The sequence below is a fragment of the Eulemur rufifrons genome, chromosome 20 (genome assembly GCF_041146395.1).
Source record: "Eulemur rufifrons isolate Redbay chromosome 20, OSU_ERuf_1, whole genome shotgun sequence".
NCBI lineage: Eukaryota > Metazoa > Chordata > Mammalia > Primates > Lemuridae > Eulemur > Eulemur rufifrons.
In genome coordinates, this window is record NC_091002.1 from 39994080 (window position 1) to 40011583 (window position 17504).

General features: G+C 46.6%; 1 protein-coding gene across 4 annotated transcripts in view; it reads left to right on the forward strand.

Annotated features, from left to right (window-relative positions):
• EYA2 (EYA transcriptional coactivator and phosphatase 2) overlaps positions 1 to 17504 on the forward strand; it is a 139049-nt gene that overhangs the window by 39061 nt on the left and 82484 nt on the right. For 2 of the 4 annotated variants that reach the window (XM_069496213.1, XM_069496210.1), the window contains one exon: positions 1908 to 1918. The exons of the other annotated variants lie outside the window; for them this stretch is intronic. In XM_069496213.1, coding sequence (XP_069352314.1) covers positions 1908 to 1918 — 11 coding nt within the window. The remainder of the gene's footprint in view (positions 1 to 1907; positions 1919 to 17504) is intronic. 4 annotated transcript variants of the gene reach the window in all.

Genomic DNA, 17504 nt, shown 5'->3' on the forward strand with positions numbered 1-17504 from the left:
GTCATGACTTACAGTTTGGGGCTCTGTGGGCAAGATGATCTCTAAGTCCTTTCTGATAATGGTTCATTGACAAAAGGACTGAGTTTTTTTAATAGTCCAAAAATAAAGTTTTGGACTTATTAATAATTTATATTTCCACCATTCGATTAAGCTACTTTGCTTTATCTCTAGTTACACTAGTTCCTTTTAAGTTTTTAATTTAACATATGGATAGTCTTGAACAAATTAAGAGGATGTTGAATCTGTTGATTTAGATTTTTGTGGGGTTTTTAATATTATATGCATTTTTTTATTTCATTGAACTTTACAAACGTGCTTTTAAATGACTTTATAGTACTTCATTGAAATGCCATCATTTAACTAATCCCATAACGATGGGCATTTAAGGGGTTATCAGCATTTTCAATCTAATGCAGGGGTCAGCAAACTACAGCTCACCAGCTGCAGCCTGTTTTTATAAATAGAGTTTTGTTGTAACACCACCACACCCGTTCATTTTCATATTGTGTGCGGCCGCTTTCTCCCTACGATAATAGAGTTGAGTAGTTGCAACGGAGACCTCACTGCCTGCAAAGCCTGAGCTATTTACTATCTGGCCCTTCACAAAAAAGTTTGCTGTCCTTGGGTTTAATAGATGATGCTACAGAGTATATATGTACTGACATCATTGTGTCGTGTTTGGCTATTTCCACCTGCTTAAGGATATATATTAAATGTATTAAAATTGCAGTTTGATAAAACCCTGAGGTTTCTGGTTTGCTTTGGTTCCCAGAATGAAATGTAAATGACTGGGTTAAATGGAAGGAAAAAGGCTTTTTTTTTAATTTAATAGTGCTATGGTTGGTGGTGATCATATAATTTTTTGTCCAAACTTGGATTTGGTTTTAGTATGAAAGGAAACACCATGAATAATTATGCCAGGACAACAGCATAATCTGGGGTGGCCATGGGTCCACGGGACACACCCTGGCCATGGGGAATGAATGGAATCTTGTAGAAATCAGGCTCCTTTTATGAGTCTGAGGAGGGTGTGGGTCTTGGCCTGCCACTAATTGCTGTGTGACTTTGGACAGATCAGTATGTCTCTCTGGTCCTTCGTGGTCTCCACAGCCCTGCCAGCTACTACCAGACTCTTTTGCAGGTTACCAAAACTCAATTCAAATTAGGTTAGGATTTTAAAAGACAAGCAAACCACCTGCAGGGAAGTGGAGCTGGCTTAAGGGACTGGGAACAGGAGACACAAGCCTCTTGAACCAGCTCTCTCTACTCACCTGTTTCCTTCTACCAAATGGTTCCACAAGGCTGTACCCACTGCCTCCTGTACCTCCAGGCTCAAAGCTTCTCAGTTTTATAACCATGGAGGAAAAGAGCCTCTCTCCGCACTCCAGTTTGAAAAATCCCAGAGAAGATCCCTGATTGGTCCTTACACCAGTGAGGAATTGTGATTGGTCGGCCTGGGTCACAGGCCCATCCCTGTGGCAAGACAAAATGGAGAGGGATGGCAGGCAGATCCAAGCAGTGGATGGGCACTATTTAGTCCCTCCTGACTAACAGTAAGCTAATGAACGGAAATGGTTTTTAAAGGTAAGAAGAGCCATTCATTTTTTAAGTCTTGAGATTGAATCTTTATTACATTCTCAGTATCTAGGGTTGCCGTAGAGAAATTGAACAGAGGCAGGAGATTCACACTTGAACTGCCCTTGGGGAGATTTTCTCATTGTTTATATAAGTTTAGAAAGCTTGCTAGACACGGTTAAGTGTTTTATTCACTTTTAATAGCATTAACTGGGAGTCCTTCTGACTTTGGTCTCAAGAAGCAGAGCCAGGCAGTGGTCACGGGAGTGTGTGGCCTCTGGAGCCAGGCCGCCAAGGTCTAGATTCCAGCTCTGCTCCTTAAAAGCTGTGAGATCTTACACAAGTTACTTAACCTTTCTGTACCTTGGCTTCTTCAGCTAGAGGGACAATAGTTCTTATCTCACAAAATTGTTGTAAAGATGAAAGTATGAAATGCATACAGTAGTTCCTGGCACACGGTATGAAGTTGATTAAGCCATTGTGTTTTAGGAATTTTGTGATTTTCTTTATTATCTATGATGTTAGCTGAGGACTCAGGTCCATGGGGTATTTTTGATTGCTCAGCGGCAAAAAAATAGAGGCCAAGAAAAAATAAATGCCACAAACTACTAGAGGTAACCCAGCATCCCAGAGATATATTTCTAGAAGGGGTGGTAGGGACCATCTAGGTCAAGGTTCAGCAAACTTTTTTATACAGGTCCACATAGGAAATATCTTAGGCTTTACAGGCCATATATTCTCTATTGCAGCTACTCAACTCTGCCGTCATACCATGAACACTGCCATAGACAATACATAAACAAATGGCATGGTTGTGTTCCAATAAAACTTTATTTGCAAAAACAGGTGGCCCTCCCACAGGACACAGTTTGCCAACTCCTGAGATGGGTTGATCTAGGTGAACGCATCCCTTGGTGTGAGGGAGTCGCTGTGGCTGCCATTAATGCCATTCCCAACGTTGAGTCATGCCAAACAACCCAGAGTGGAAGGATTGCATATCTTGCCTTCTTGTGGGCAGAGTGTGGGGGAGAGGCAATTGACTAATTCTGACCACTGAGTTGAGAGTGGAAATGACCATGTCACTTCCAGGCCAGAGCATCCAGTGGCTAATACAAAACCCTCCAAGAGCTCATTTTCCCTCTGCCAGGAAATGCTTCTTTAACTGGTACCCCCAAGTGCTGCTCCAGTGCATAGAGCCCCCACTGACCGCCCATGCACATACGGCCTGAAAGATACATCAGCTTTGGTTGCAATCAAGCCACGAAGAGATTGGAGGTGTTTGTTACACAGCACACCATAACCTCTCCTGACTAATGTGTTGGCCCAGGAGATTACTTTACATGGAACATGCAAGTGGCACTAAAAGTCTCTGGGTCACAAAGTGAGGAAGCCATTCCCAGTTCTATTCTCTTTCAGTCCTTCTGAATCAGTGGTAAAGCTAGTAAGGAAGTCTCTGTTTGGTGCTAATATGTCTTCAACATCTCTCTAATCCCTGCAAATATTTCTTTTTAACAAAATGAGAACAAACCCCAGGTTTAGGGTCTTCGTTAGGCAACAGTATTTAGCTAGAACTAAAAACATTTGCTTTCTATGTATGTTTTATTTTTATGTATTTATTATTGGTGGCAAGTTGTATCGATTTCCTATTTATAGTTACAAGAGTGGATAGACAGTGTTCTCGGATAAACTTATTTAAGTAAAAACAATGAGTGATTTTATAGATAGGCTTACGACAAAGGTAAGTTTTACAAAAATGTAAGTCCATTTAAAGTTGATATAGGGAAATATTAAGTAAAATAATAGGACAGGTAGTTTGAAGATGTTGTAAAAATTGTGTAGGGGCAGGGAGTTAAGTGGAGTCTGAACACAGGAATCTAATTCAATATCTTCCTTGTACAGACCTGGAAGTGGAGGCTCAGAGAGGGGATATACTCTGCTGGGGTGAGCCAGCTTCCCAAAGACAGGGCAAGGAGGCATCCCCAATTTTGCAATTCAGAGGCCAGGCTGTCCTTGTCCCTGCCAAAGTGATGAATGCCAGCAAATCAGCAAGATCGCTGGGTTGAACTTCCTAAGGCTACCACAAGGAAGCACCACGAGCTGGGTGACTTAAAAGAGTATGAGGTTACTGTCTCATGGTTATGGAGGCTAGAAGTATGAAACCAAGGTGTCAGCAAGGCTGGTACCTTCTGGAGGCTTCAAGGGAGGGTCTGTTCTAGGCCTCTACCCTGGCTCCTGGTGGTGGCTGGCAACCCTTGGCATTCCTCAGCCTGTAGATGCTTGACTCAGTCTCTCCTGTGTCATCCCATGGTTTCTCCTTGTGTGTCTGTGTCCACGCTTCCCCCTTCTTATGAGGACACCCTAATCCGGTATGATCTCATCTTAACTTGATTACATCTACAAAGATCCTATTTCCAAATAAGGCCATATTCACAGGTACCGGGGGTCAGGACTTGAACATATCTTTTCAGGGGACACAGTTCAACCCACAACATCATCCAACCAGGGTCCCTGGCTGAGCAGCCAGAGGCATGAGGCCAAGAGCCGTGTCCCTCCCCGAGATGGCTGGGCTTAGCAAAAATTGAAACCACCCAAGCGAAAGAGGTCAGTCGAGGCCCCTGCTGCTCAGCTGGCTTGCATTAGTCTCAGTCTAAGACGGTGGCGGCAAAGGCAGCCCAGACCCCAGCAAGTTCAACAGCGAGAGGCTGCCGCCAGCAAAGGTCAGGGCTCCCTCTTTACAGTGTAAATACAACCCCCTCCCTGGCCGCCCCCACCCACAGCCACACAGTATCTCTTTCAAAGATCTCAAAACACCGAAGCAGACCGTACCAAATTGACTTTATTGTTTTAAAACCAGCCCCTTCTGTCTGCCAACCCCTCACCACCCGTTCCCCAAGGGGAAGAAAATTCATAATAGATGTCTCTCCAGTGTGCGCCTCTGTTCTCTTCTCTCCAATGGCAGCTCAGAACCCTGAGGCAGTGACGTTTGAGAGTGTGTCCTAATAGTCAGCATTTGTCTGGCAAATACCTGGTGACCACAAGCCTAACAATGGCCACCATGAATTAACAGCCAATTTAGTGGCAGGTGCTGAATGATCGTAAAAATAGCTAACACTGAGCAAGGGTGCCCAGGGACCAGGGACCAGGGACCAGGGACCAGGCTGAGCACTTGGCCGGCATTCACTCCCTGGGTCTTCACTTCAGTGCTGGCAGCAAATTTGTTGCCATTTGACAGATGAGAAAACTGAGGCTCCAAGGATGGAAGGCAGGAAGCTGGGAGTTCACACAACCAGCATCAGGCCCAGAACTAGATAAGGCACTGGCCCCAGGTGCCAAAAACCCGGTCATGGAGACGACTCTTTTAAGGCACTATTTTAAAATAATTAGTTAATGCAAAAAACTCCCTGATGAACAAAGTATCAGATTTTTAAATAAAGACAGACTACTGGTGTTTATTTGTTATGTGACCCTGCATTTCTGTGCAACAGGAACAGTCGTTTCCAGTTAGCCCACAGTTCCGGCACACGTGCTCATCCCGGGCCGCCAGGTGGGTCTAGGAGGTGTACAAACAGATTTGGCAACACGAGACTTAACATACAGTTGTGCTTTTTGATTGTAGAGTGTTTAATAACTTTTTCCACTCGGTTCAGAATATGGGAGGACACGATGGTACATGCGTGTAGAAACGTGCATTTTTCCTTTGGCCCCAGGCTTCGGCATGGCTTGGCTCAGCGCTGATCGGGATTCTTCTCCAGGCAGCCTGAATCAAACGTTCTTGTCTTTAGTTATTCCCTTCTGGTAGGCTCTACACTCTTGCGTACACTAGCTCATGTCACCTGCATAGCCAAGCGCGGGGGTTCAGAACCTGGCGTCTGAGCCCAGACCGCCTGAGTTCACATCCCAGCTCCGCCATGTAGTAGCTGTGTGGTGGGCACGCAGCTTTGTTTTCCTGGGCCTCAGTTTCCCCTGTTGTAAGATGCGGATGATGGGAGTCCCTCCCTCATGAGTAAGTTGTGATGATTAAAACAGTCGACGGTGTATAACACTGAGAATGGACATGACACAGAAGCAGCGCCACGAGTTCATGAGTATTAGTACTTCCCGTTAGTTTCCGTGGCTGCCGTAACAAACTGCCACAGATTTCGTGGCTTAAAAAGCAACAAAAGTTTGTTATCTCGCAGTTCTGGATGTCAAAAGTCGGATACGGGTCTCGCTGGGCTAAAATCAGGTGTCCATAGGGCTTTGCTCCTTCGGAATACGGTGGGACAGTCCGTTCCCTCGTCTTTCCCAGCTTCTCGCGGCTGCCCACGTTCTTGGCGAGCAGCTGTCCCTCCCTCCCTCCCTCCCTCCCACCGCCCCGGTGGGCGAGTCCTGCCCACGTCACGGCACTCTGACCCTCTGCAGTCACATCTCCTTCTGACTCTTCCTCCTGCCTCTGCCACTCCTACAGGACCCTTTGATTGAATTAGGCGCACCTGGATAATAAGAATAGGGCGTATTTTAAGGCCAGCAGTGTAGCCCCCTTAATTCCATCGGAAATCCTAATTTCCCTTCGCCACGTAAGCAAACATGTTTGCAGGCCCCCGAGTCGGGGATGGGTATCTCGGGGGTGTGGCGCGGGGGCAGTTCTGCCCCCCAACATACTCGTCCTTCAGCGGGTATTTATCCATAGCATCCGCTGTGCCGGGTTTGGGGGTTACAGCAGTGACAGACAGATTAAAATTCCGCCCTTGCTGAGCTCACATTCAAACAAGGAAAGATAGATGGTAATTTTTTAAGTAAAATCCATAGTGTTTCCGAAGGAGACGGATTCATGTAGGAAAAAGGAAAGTGGAGCAGAGGAGAGGATGGGAAGCCGGTGGTTTGGGGCGGGGGCGGGTGGTCGGGGAAACCTGGCTCAGAAGGTGAATTTGAGCAAAGAGCAAAGGGGAGGAAGTGAGCCCTGTGCAGAGAGGTCTGGGAAGGGCAGTCTTGGCAAGGAACAGAACCTGCAAGGACAGCAGAGTTCCACGGGGTCGAGGAACAGCACAGGGACCAGCGTGGCTGGAGGGGAGGGAACGAACGGAAGCGCCAGGTCAAGGGCTGGCAAAAAAACCAGGTGAGACGGACACTGTGAGGACCTTGGCTTTGCCTCGTGAATGAGGGGGGTGGGTGGGCAGAGGGACAGGCTCTGCCTTGGGTCCTGTGTGACTTTCCTAGGGCTGCTGTAACTTGGTGGCTGAAAACGACAGAAATGTATCCTCTCCCGGTGCTGAAGGCCGGCAGCCTGAGATCGGATCAGGCTCCCTCCAGAGGCTGTAGGGGGGAATCCTTCCCTGCCTCTTCCAGCCTCTGGTGGCTCCAGGAGTCCCCGGCTCGTGCGTGCTTCGTGCCACCCTCTGCCTCTCCTCTCTGTGTCTCTGTGTGTCCTTTCCTGGCTCTTGCGAGTGTACTGTCATTGGATTTGGGGCCCACCCTAATCCAGGAGGGTCTCATCTCTATCCTCACCTTGATGGCATCTGCGAAGACCCTATTTCCAAATAAGGTCACGTTCTGAGGTTCTGGGTGGACACAATTCAATGCACCACAGCTTCGAATAAGACCTATTGTGTAGAGAATATTCCATGGGGAGACAACGGCTGGATGCAGGGAGACCAGCGAGGAGAGGACTGCAGCCGGCCAGGGGAGAGGAGGGGCAGGAACTGAGTAAAGGGACGGGAGCACTTCCTGCGGGACCCTGCCTGACCCAGGCTGGGAGACTCGTGGCTCCTATGACCCAAGGCAGGAGGGTCATAGGTGAAGGTGTGAAGGGCCTCCTCTGTCCCCTGCCATGCAGGGGGGTCACACACTTAGAGCAGAGCAAATCGGCTACTGCTTCTTCCCACAGGGGTGCTCCTGGGACAGACCACAGAGAGCAGAGGAGACACTGAGAGACCTGTGTGTGTGTGTGTGTGTGTGTGTGTGTGTTTATAGTGGTAAAAAAACATAACAAAATTTACCATCTTAACCATTTTTAGGTGCACAGTAAGTAGTGTTAACTAGACGCAGTAGTTTGTGCAGCAGGTCTCTAGAACGTTTTCATCTCGCCAAACTGAAACTGTACCCGGTGAACAACAGCTCCCCGTTCCCCCCCCCCCCCCGCCCCCCGCCTGGGCAGGCATCAGCTACTTTCTGTTTCTAAGGGTACAACTGTTCAGATACCTCATATGAGTAGAATCATGCAGTGTTTGTCTCCTGAGGGGCCAGAACTTTTAGAAACAGAAGAAAAACAAACAAAGCATTGATTTTTTTCCCCAAAGCAGCTGTGAGGCAGGGGAGGGGGAACCCACTCTGTAGCAGGGAGTTTCTCCCTTTTTTGACCTCGTCCTGCTGTAGGCTAACTACAGCCCACAGGCCAACTCTGCCTGCTGCCTGGTTCTGCACCGCCCCTGCGCTAAAAATGGTCTTTACATTTTCAGATGATTGAGGGGAAAAAAATCAAAAGAAGAATAATATTTTTACAACACATGAAAATGATAGGAAATTTAAATTTCAGTGTCTACAAATAAAGTTTTATTGGCACACCGCTACTTCCATTCATTTCTGTATTGCCTGTGGCTGCCCTCGTATTACAGAGGCAGAGCTGGGTCGCTGCAGCCAGAGACCGTAGGGCCAAAGCAGAAAATATTTACTGTCTGGCCTTTTACAGAAAATGTTTTCCCACCCCTGATCTAGACCTACAGGAAGAAAGACAGATTTATATTTTAACACTAGGAAAGACATTTATATTTTAACACTAGGTCTGGATATATGCACAATTGAAACAAGTATCAACAAAATAACATCCTCACTACCTGAGATAGGTACAGAATTTTCAATTCTTTTCTACTACGGAGGCAGGGAACCTTGTAGTGATAAAAGACACAGCTTGTGGATCCAGGCTGCCTGGGTTCACATTCTAGTTTTGCTCTTAGCTGTGTTTTACTTCCCTGTGCCCTAGCTTCTTCCTCTCTGAAATTGGGGTAATATTTCCTAGGGTTGCTGTGACGATTAAATTATTTGATGCCAGTGCTTAGCCATGCTTGGCACAGACCGCACCAGATGAGTGTTTGCCATTTTATGCATTGAAGGTCATCTTTTCTGCAGCAGCGCTTCGATCTGCTGAAGTCATCTCATGGCCCACTAGCAGGTCTGGCCCAGTTTGCAAATGCTGTTCCATGAGTCGCGGAGACAGCACAGTCTTTGAAGAGCCATATGCTCTGGTTAGAGCCTGTCTCCGTGGCTTCTCATATGGGGGACTCAGACAAGCTCCTTCCACAGTCTGAGTCTCGGTCTTTGATCTGTGGAATGGAGACAGCTGTGCCCACCTGCAGCCCGGTGGGAAAATCCAGAGTCAGGGGCTCAGCCTTGGGCCTGGCCCTCAGAGACATCCAGGACATGCGGCCACCACTGCTGTTGTCATTTCCTGTTCTGTTACACACTCTGTCGTTACACAATAAAAACCACACCCATATGGCAACCACCTGTTGTTATCACATTGCACAGGTAACTTCCCTCACCACGGCAACCTAACAGGTAGGTGCTGAAACACAGAAACGTAAAGCGACTTGCTTGAGGTCACACAGCTAAGGAGCTGGGGTCTGAGCCCAGGCTTTGAGGCTGAGACTCATTGCTTTTACCATTATGTTGAACTGTCCCAAGAAATGGGAGTGTAGGGAGTGTTGAACTGTCCCAAGAAATGGGAGTGTGGGGAGGGGGGAGGTGAAAAGCCTGTAAACCTTTGCGATTTAGGGCTTCTCCGTCCAGGGGCTTATTGCTGGGCAGCACGTGTCTGGGGGGGACGCTAAGAGTTTAGCAGAACACATGCTGCTAGGTTTATGCTCAGAGCTGCAGGGGGCCAGAAGCACCCTGTGGGGTCCCAGCAGGTAAGGAGCTTAGGCATGGCTGGAGGCATAAGCCGCCTCCGTGGGGAAGTTAGATAACCAGCAGGTGGACGGGGAAGTTAGATAACCAGCAGGTGGACGGGGAAGTTAGATAACCAGGAGGTGAACACGACATCCCCTGGCGTGCTGAGGCAGGGCAGGAGCTTAGCTGCCACCCCCAGCCCTGGGAGTTAGAATTCTACAGGCAAAACTGATTTCTGTTCTCCAGTACTTAAGGAGCCCTCTGATCCTCAGGAAATCCAGAAACTTTGGCAAAACTCTAACCCACCAGAAAAGCTCTCCTCCCCATGCCTTTTTCCTTAATGATATGTTAAGTTTTCTGAATTTGCTACATGCACACAGTACAGAGGCGGCAGTTAAGGCTTCCTTCCTCTTCTAGCCCACAGCCATCCAGGTCTCTTCCCCAGAAGCAGTCCCCACACCAGTTTCTTCTGTGTACTTCAAGAGAGAGTCTGTGCATGTCTAGGCATATATGTGTATTGGACAGTTTTCATACAAATGGCAAAAAGCCAACCCTAAACTTACCAGGACTCATAGCCTTTCAGCAACTGCCAGTGCTCTGCACTGGTCTGCCGTGGTCTGCTCTTGTCATCGCTGGGTTGCAGTGTCAGGTTCTGAATTCTGCCTGAAAGAACTAGACCAATCAAGGAAGCCTTGGTGAATTTCATTCAGTGAACATCTGAGACCTTGTTGGACTCAGTGGGAAGGTGTGCGGGGATCAATTAGTAATGTCTGCCGTGACTGTCGGGCCCGGGCAAGCGTTTCAGAAAGAGTGCTCAGATTTTTCTCCCTTGGTCTAGTAAGTGCTTCCCAAACTTCAGGCACTCAAATACATAATTTATGATTTTGTCATGTCTAAGTACCACCTGTACTATTATTTGATTTTTTTAAATTTATAGATTTGTTTTAGCTTAAAAATAAATTCATTTTAAAAGGCAAATTTGTAGCACTACCTTAAATGGAAAGCCAGTATCGTTTGCCATAAATGGAAGGTAATTGGTAAAAATAAATTCACTAAAAATAAAACTTCTAGCCTAGGCTCCAAATCTGAAGTCTGTTCTCTCTCAGCTACAAAGAGAGATTAGAGATTTTTCAGAGATTTTCTCCTTAACGTAATAATAATTAGTATTAATTTAATAATTACTATATTACCAGGTGCAACCTCATTCAGTGCTCATAACTACTGTACAGGTAGAAATTATCATCACCTCGATTTCATAGAGCTCTTAACCTCTGAGTTAGGCTGCTCATGAGATTAAAAGAGAATTAAAAAGAGAATCATCTAAAATTATCTTTTGTATCATCACTGAGGGTTTCTGTCACACTTTGGTAGATTGGTAGAAAGAGCAAAACTAGACGTAGGATATAAGTCTGGATTCTAATCCTGTCTTTGTTACAAATTCATATATGACCCTGGCCATTCAGCCTCTAATCCTCAATTTCCCCATCTGTGAAGTATGGGAGTTGGGCTATATTTGGACCTCCAGATGGCAGGAATCGTCCCTTATCTCACGGAACCCACAGCACCTGGCACACATTATCAGTTAGAGTTCATTCAGCCACAAACAACAGAGAACCCAGCGTCCCAGCTTCCTTCCATCTGTCTGCCCTGCTGTACTTGTCCTCTAGCCTACATCCTCATGCTTGTTGCCTCATGTTCACAAGATGGCTGCTTCACCTCCAGCCCTCACCTCTCCATTCCAGGCAGGCAGAAGAGGGAAGCAAGAAGGAGCAGTGCCGCAACTGGGAAAGCTGAAGTCTTCAGGGTTTGCTTTATTGGCTGGATTTGTGTGATATGGTCATCCCTGGCTGCACGGGAGAATACAGAAGTGATTATTTTTACCTGGATACATCACCACTCACTGTGGATTCTCTTCACAAGAATGGAGAGAAAATGGTTATTGGGGAGGCAGCCACTAGGCAACTGTAAATGCTTAAAGGAGGAAAGGAGAGAGGGGAGCAGGGGAGGGTTAATCCCTCAGACCCCTTCCAGTGCTGCAGAGCTGTGATAAAAGAATGTGGGTCCTCCTCTCTTACAGAACTCAGGGCCCAGGAGTATGAATGTTACATTTTTCCTTAAAAGGGCTTCTCTGTGAACTTCTACATGTTGAGGCCACTTTTGTTTTTACTGGCAAACTTATTCCAGGGGAATGAAAGTTCATCACAGTGCAGATGTATATTTCAGTGCGACAGGAGGCGCGGGCAGGGAACCCGTGGAAAGGGGGAAGCAAACGTTTGGGAGGGGAAGGTCACACAGGAGTCTCAGGAAGAATGTGTCAGGCACCTTCCAGCTACAGCCCAGGAAGTGTCCCTCGAGCCCGTCTTACTGCGCCCTGGCTGCGCATGGTCATGGGTATGGCCACATTCTGTCACGTGGCCGGCTAGCACCCTCCCCACAATGCTGCACTCAGAAGGCAGTGTCTATCCTTTTATTTATGACTTGCCTGACTTAGCATTTTTTTTTTCCCCATCACTTTCTAGCTGGGTGGCCTTGGGCAAGTTTCTTAACTTCTCTGTTCCACAGCATCCTCATCTATAAAGTGGGCTGATGCTATTACACACTGCATAGAATTGTTACGAGGATTAAATGAGTTAACACGTATAAAGCTCACAGAAACTTTCCTGGCACATAATGAGCCCTCGGTGAATGTTACTGTACCATCACCATCATCGTCCTCCTCCTCCTCGTTGTCCTATGTGAGTGGGTCTACAGGAGTTGACACCTTCCCCATCAGTGCCGGGCAGTTTGGGGGGTCATTATTGCATTTTTGCAGTGATCAGGAGGAATAGTTCAACATTATGAGGTTTTTGGGATCCAAAGAGAATTGTGCAGTGACAGAAAATCCTTTTAACCACGTACCTAAATCTGCGTTTTTGGAGAGAGCACTGGGAAGGTGTGCATGGGGCTTGTTGGCGCAGAAAAGAGTTGGACACTGTTTATTAGCACAGCTCTCCCCATAGGGACTGTGCTTTCGATTTTACACCACCCCAAGGGGGCATAGACTTGGATGGTCACTCAGACCATTTCCAAATGCTGGCACTAAAGTACCTTGAGAAAGTGAGGGGCCTTCTTCTGATGGGGCTGCTTTCAATGTGCTCATGTCCACACGTCCAAGATACCCCACGAACACTTCTTACCTCCACTCATTCATTCATTCATTCAGGGTTTGTGGGCGCCTCCTGTGTGCTGGGCATTGCTCCAGGCACTTGCCACGCATCAGCAGGCAAAACAGACAAAAATCTATTTTTGTGGTGGGAGATACAGACAAGAACCAATCTCTGTAACAGAATAAATAAGTACATTGTGTCGTAGGGTGCCAAACGCTACGGATGAAGAACCGGGGGGTGGGGAGGAGCTGCAAGCTGCACTTTACAGTCAGCTGGTCAGCCAGTGTCACTGAGAAGCTGACCTTGGGTGCTTGGTCATTCTGTCATCACGGATTTGTAGAACTCTGTTGTGTTAATTTTTAATTCCTTCATTCAACAAATATTTATTGAGGGCAATCCAGGTGCTTAACTAACACCCTCTCATTTCATCTCACAAAAATCCTGTAATTACTAATATTTCTCCCATTTTAAAATGAGCATTTTGAGACATAGGGAGGCTGAGTGACGTGCTCAAGGTCACACAATTGCAAAGTGGCAGAACCTGGCTCTAAATCCAGAACTGAGAAACCCCAGCACGTACCTCTTTTTTTTACTATTACTATTTCAATAGATTTAGGGGATACGAGTGGTTTTTTTTGTTACATGGCTGAATTGTATGGTCGTGAAGTCAGGGCTTTTAGTGTACCTGTCACCCTAATATTATCGTTTGTGCCCAACAGGTAATTTTCTGATCCCTCACCCTCCTGCCATCCTCCCCCGCTCTGAGTCTCCAAAGTCCATTGTACCATCTATATGGCCACGTGTACCCATCGCTCAGCTCCCACGTATAAGTGACAACATGTGGTATCTGTTTTTCCATTCCCAAGACACTTCACTTAGGATAATGGCCTCCAGTTCCATCCAAGTTGCTGCAAAAGACTTTATTTGACTCTTTTTTATGGCTGAGTAATATTCCGTGGTATATATACACCACATTTTCTTTATCCACTCACCAGTTGACGGGCACTTAGGTTGATTCCGTACCTTTGCCCTTGTGAATTGTACTGCAATAAACATATGAGTGCAAGTGTCTTTTTGATACAGTGATTTATTTTCCTTTGAGTAGATACTCAGTAGTGGTATGGCTGGATTGAATGGTAAGTCTACTTTTAGTTCTTTGAGGAATTTCCGTACTATGTTCCAAGAAGCCATACTAATTTACATTCCCACTAACAGTGCGTAAGTGTTCCCTTTTCACTGCATCCATGCCTACATATATTGTTTTTTGACTTTTTAATAATGGCCATTCTGACAGGGGTAAGGTGGTATCTCATTGTGGTTTTAATTTACATTTCTTTGATGATCAGTGATATTGAGTATTTTTTCTTATGCTTCTTGACCATTTATACATCTTCTTTTGAAAAATGTTCATGTCTTTTGCCTAGTTTTTAATGGGGTTATTTGTTTTATTCTTGCTGATTTGTTTGAGTTCCTTATAGATTATGGATATTCATCCCTCACTGAATGTAGAGTTTGAAAATATTTTCTCCCATTCTGTAGGTTGTCTGTTTGCTCTGTTAATTATTTCTTTATCTGTGCAGAAACTTTTTAGTTTAATTAAGTTCCATTTATTTTTGGGGGGGGGTTTGTTGTATTTGCCTTTGGCATCTTAGTCATAAATTCTTTGCCTAGGTCAATGTTTGGAAGAGTATTTCCTAAGTTTACTTCTAGAATTTTTATGGCCAAGCACACACTTCTTACCATGCAAATATACTGCTTCTCACTATACTACTCTAGTAAGGGAGAAAGATACTAAACAGATCATCACATACCTAATTAAATCATTGCAGTTGTGGTAATTGCTATGAAGGAAGAGTATAAGAGGCTTTGGAGAACTGTAACTGGTCCTAAGGAAATACAAAGAAAAATAAAACAGCCCCTGTGTATGGATTGGTTATTGCTATGGAACAAACCATCCCAAAAAGTGGCTTAAAACAGCAACAATGAATTATTTATCACGATTTCTTGGGTTGGCTGGGCTCAGCTGGGTAGTTTTTCTGCTCTTCCTGGTGATGCCTGGAGCCCATGATGCAGCTGCATTCAGCCGAGTTGCCCAAGAAGGCTGTACTCATTCATCTGGCAGCCAGAGCTGCTATAGGTGGGGGCACCTTAGTTCTCTTCCGTGTGGACTCTTTTCCTCTAGATGTCTAGCCAGCTTCCTTATAGCATGGCACTGATTCCAAGAAAAAGAAGGCGGAAACTGCAAGCTCTCTTAAGGCTTGGGCTCAGTAGTCCTAGAACATCATTTCTGCCACATGCTATTAGTCAAAACAAGTCATAAAGCCAGCCCAGATTCAAAGAAAGGGGAAAGAGGATCTACCCTTAGACAGGGAACAGCATATGCATACAGGGATCAGAAGGATTCTTGGCAGCTATATTTGAAGGCAACCTACCACACTCTGTCTTGAAAACATCTTATAAGTTTCCAGAGTAGCTGGAGCAAAATGCTCCCATGGATTTGTCACTGGGAGGGACTCCTGTCTGAGGCTGCCCCTGTCATTTTCCTCAACTTCTTTTCATAGGCATCTGCATAAGCAAGAGAATTGCCATACAACCAAGAAAACTTTTCTCAGAAAGTTGGCAGGGGCCTGTCTTGGAGAGCTTTGTTCAGCATCAATGGTATATGAAGGTTTAGGAATAGTGTTAGGGTATTTGTTCAGCTGCCATGACAAAGACCAAAACTAACAGTGGTTCAATGGGATAGCAGTTTATTTATCTCTTATGTAACAGTCTGGGTGTTACAGAGATCGAGACCCAGACTCCTTCCATATTGTTGCTCCATAGTCCCTACATTGTTTTCCTCTTCTGCATGACCCACTGTTTTGGTCCATTTGGGCTACTATAATAGAAAGCCACAGTCTGGGTGGCTTACAAACAATGGACATTTATTTCTTGCAGTTCTGGAGGCTGGGAAGTCCAAGATCAGAGTGCCAGCATGGTCAGGTTCAGGCGAGGGCTCTCTCTCTGGTTTTCAGCTCTTTTCTCTGCATCCTCACATGGCAGTGATGGGGAGGGAGCTCTCTGGGGCCTCATTTAAAAGCACACTCATCCCATGCATGAGGGCTCTACTTTCATGATCTAATCACCTCCCAAAGGCCCCACCTCCAAATGCCATCACATTGGGGAATGTTGGGGGGAGATAGAAACATTCAGTCTTTAGCACCCAGGGTGACTCACCACCATTCATAGTCCAGCCAGAGGGAGGGAGGGCCAGAAGGAAGGAGAGGCTCACACTTTCCTTTGAAGGACACAACCCAAATGTTGCACACAACACATCTACTCATGTGGCATTGGCAGCATCTTAGACACTCAGCCACACCTGGCTTCAAGGACGGTTGGGAGGTGTAGTATTTATTCAGGATGGCCATGGGCCCAGGTAAAACTTGTGAGCCTTGTCGCTGTGAGAAAGGAGAGAATGGACATTGTGGGCAGTTGTTACCAGGCTCTGCCACCCTGGCTCATGAGGGGAACCAGCATGTGGATATGCCCAAGGGTGACGGTGTCTGCAGCTCTTGTCATCCTTGTACAGAGCAGTGTCAGCTATGGGCTGCCCACTGGAATTCCCAGCCCTCATCCTAAAACAGCGTCCTTCCCTTGGTATATGTCCGGTGAGAGAGCTTTGATGGAAGGCTTGTGTTGGAGGTGGCCTAGGGCCAAGTCCTCCCAGCCAAGTGTGTGGATTTAGTGCTAATCTGCCTTTTCTGGACCAGTCCTTTCATCTGCTCAAAATGTGTCACCAGGTGGCTGCAGCCACAAAGAGTCCAGCCGGGGGCCAGCTCTGGGCCAAGTTTGTCACTGTAAAATATGCCACTGCTCAAGTGTAGACTGTTAAGGTGAGTTTAAGAGTTCAGCAGCTTGGTATCTTTCTGGGAAAGGTTCCAACAGATCTGAGCTGCCTCATGGAGAAATGGAACAAGCACAGGCTCCTGCTAGAAATAGCTTGCCACTTACCAGCTGTGCAACCTCAAGCATGTTACTTAACTTCTCTGAGCTTCAATTTCCTTATCTTTAAGATGGTTGGGGTGGAGTGTGATATCTATCCCCCATGAGTTATTGTGAAGACAAAGATAAGATAACATTGGGGTAGTTTGTCCATTTTCTAAATTTTATTTTGTACATTTCTCAAAGAATGATTTTTCTCTTTTCTGAGATTAACTGGTGTATGTCAGTCCCTTGAATTTCCACATACACTGCAAGATCCTTCAGGGCAGGGGCTGTGCCCGTTCCCCATCGTGTCCCCAGTGGGTGATTCTGGGCCTGGTGGTGACGGCTCCCACGAAGCACGGTGCGTGCGCGAGTGAGCGAATGAGTGGGCGATGAGACTCCTGGCTGAGGGGCAAACACAGACGCCCGCAGGGACAGGGCGGGGCACACAAAGGCATACAGCGGGCTGAGCCTAAGAAAACCTGGGTGGGCCCTGCTTTATGTTTGTCACTCTTACTTGCGTTAGAGACGTGGGTATTGTATTGTGTCCTGTCGGTGCTTTAACAAATTACCACACACTGGGTGGCTTAAAACAACACACATTTATTATCTTAAAGTTCTGGAAGTCAGAATTCTAAAATCAAGGTGGCAGTAGGGCTCTTCCTCCAGGAGGCTCCACGGGAGAATCGGTTTTTCGCTTCTAGAGGCTGCCCGCGTTCCTTGGCTCGCAGCCCCGTCCTCCCTCTCCAGAGCACGTCGCTCTAGACGGTACGTCCGTGGTCACGTGTCCTTCCTCACCGACCTGCCGCCTCCCTCTCACCAAAGCCCTCGTGATCGCGCTGGGCTCACGGTACTCTCCCCCCATCTCAAGGTCCTTGACACAGTCTCATCTGAAGGGTCCCTTCTGCCATGTAAAGGACCCTAACGTAGTCATTAATTCCGAGTGTTGGGATGTAGGCA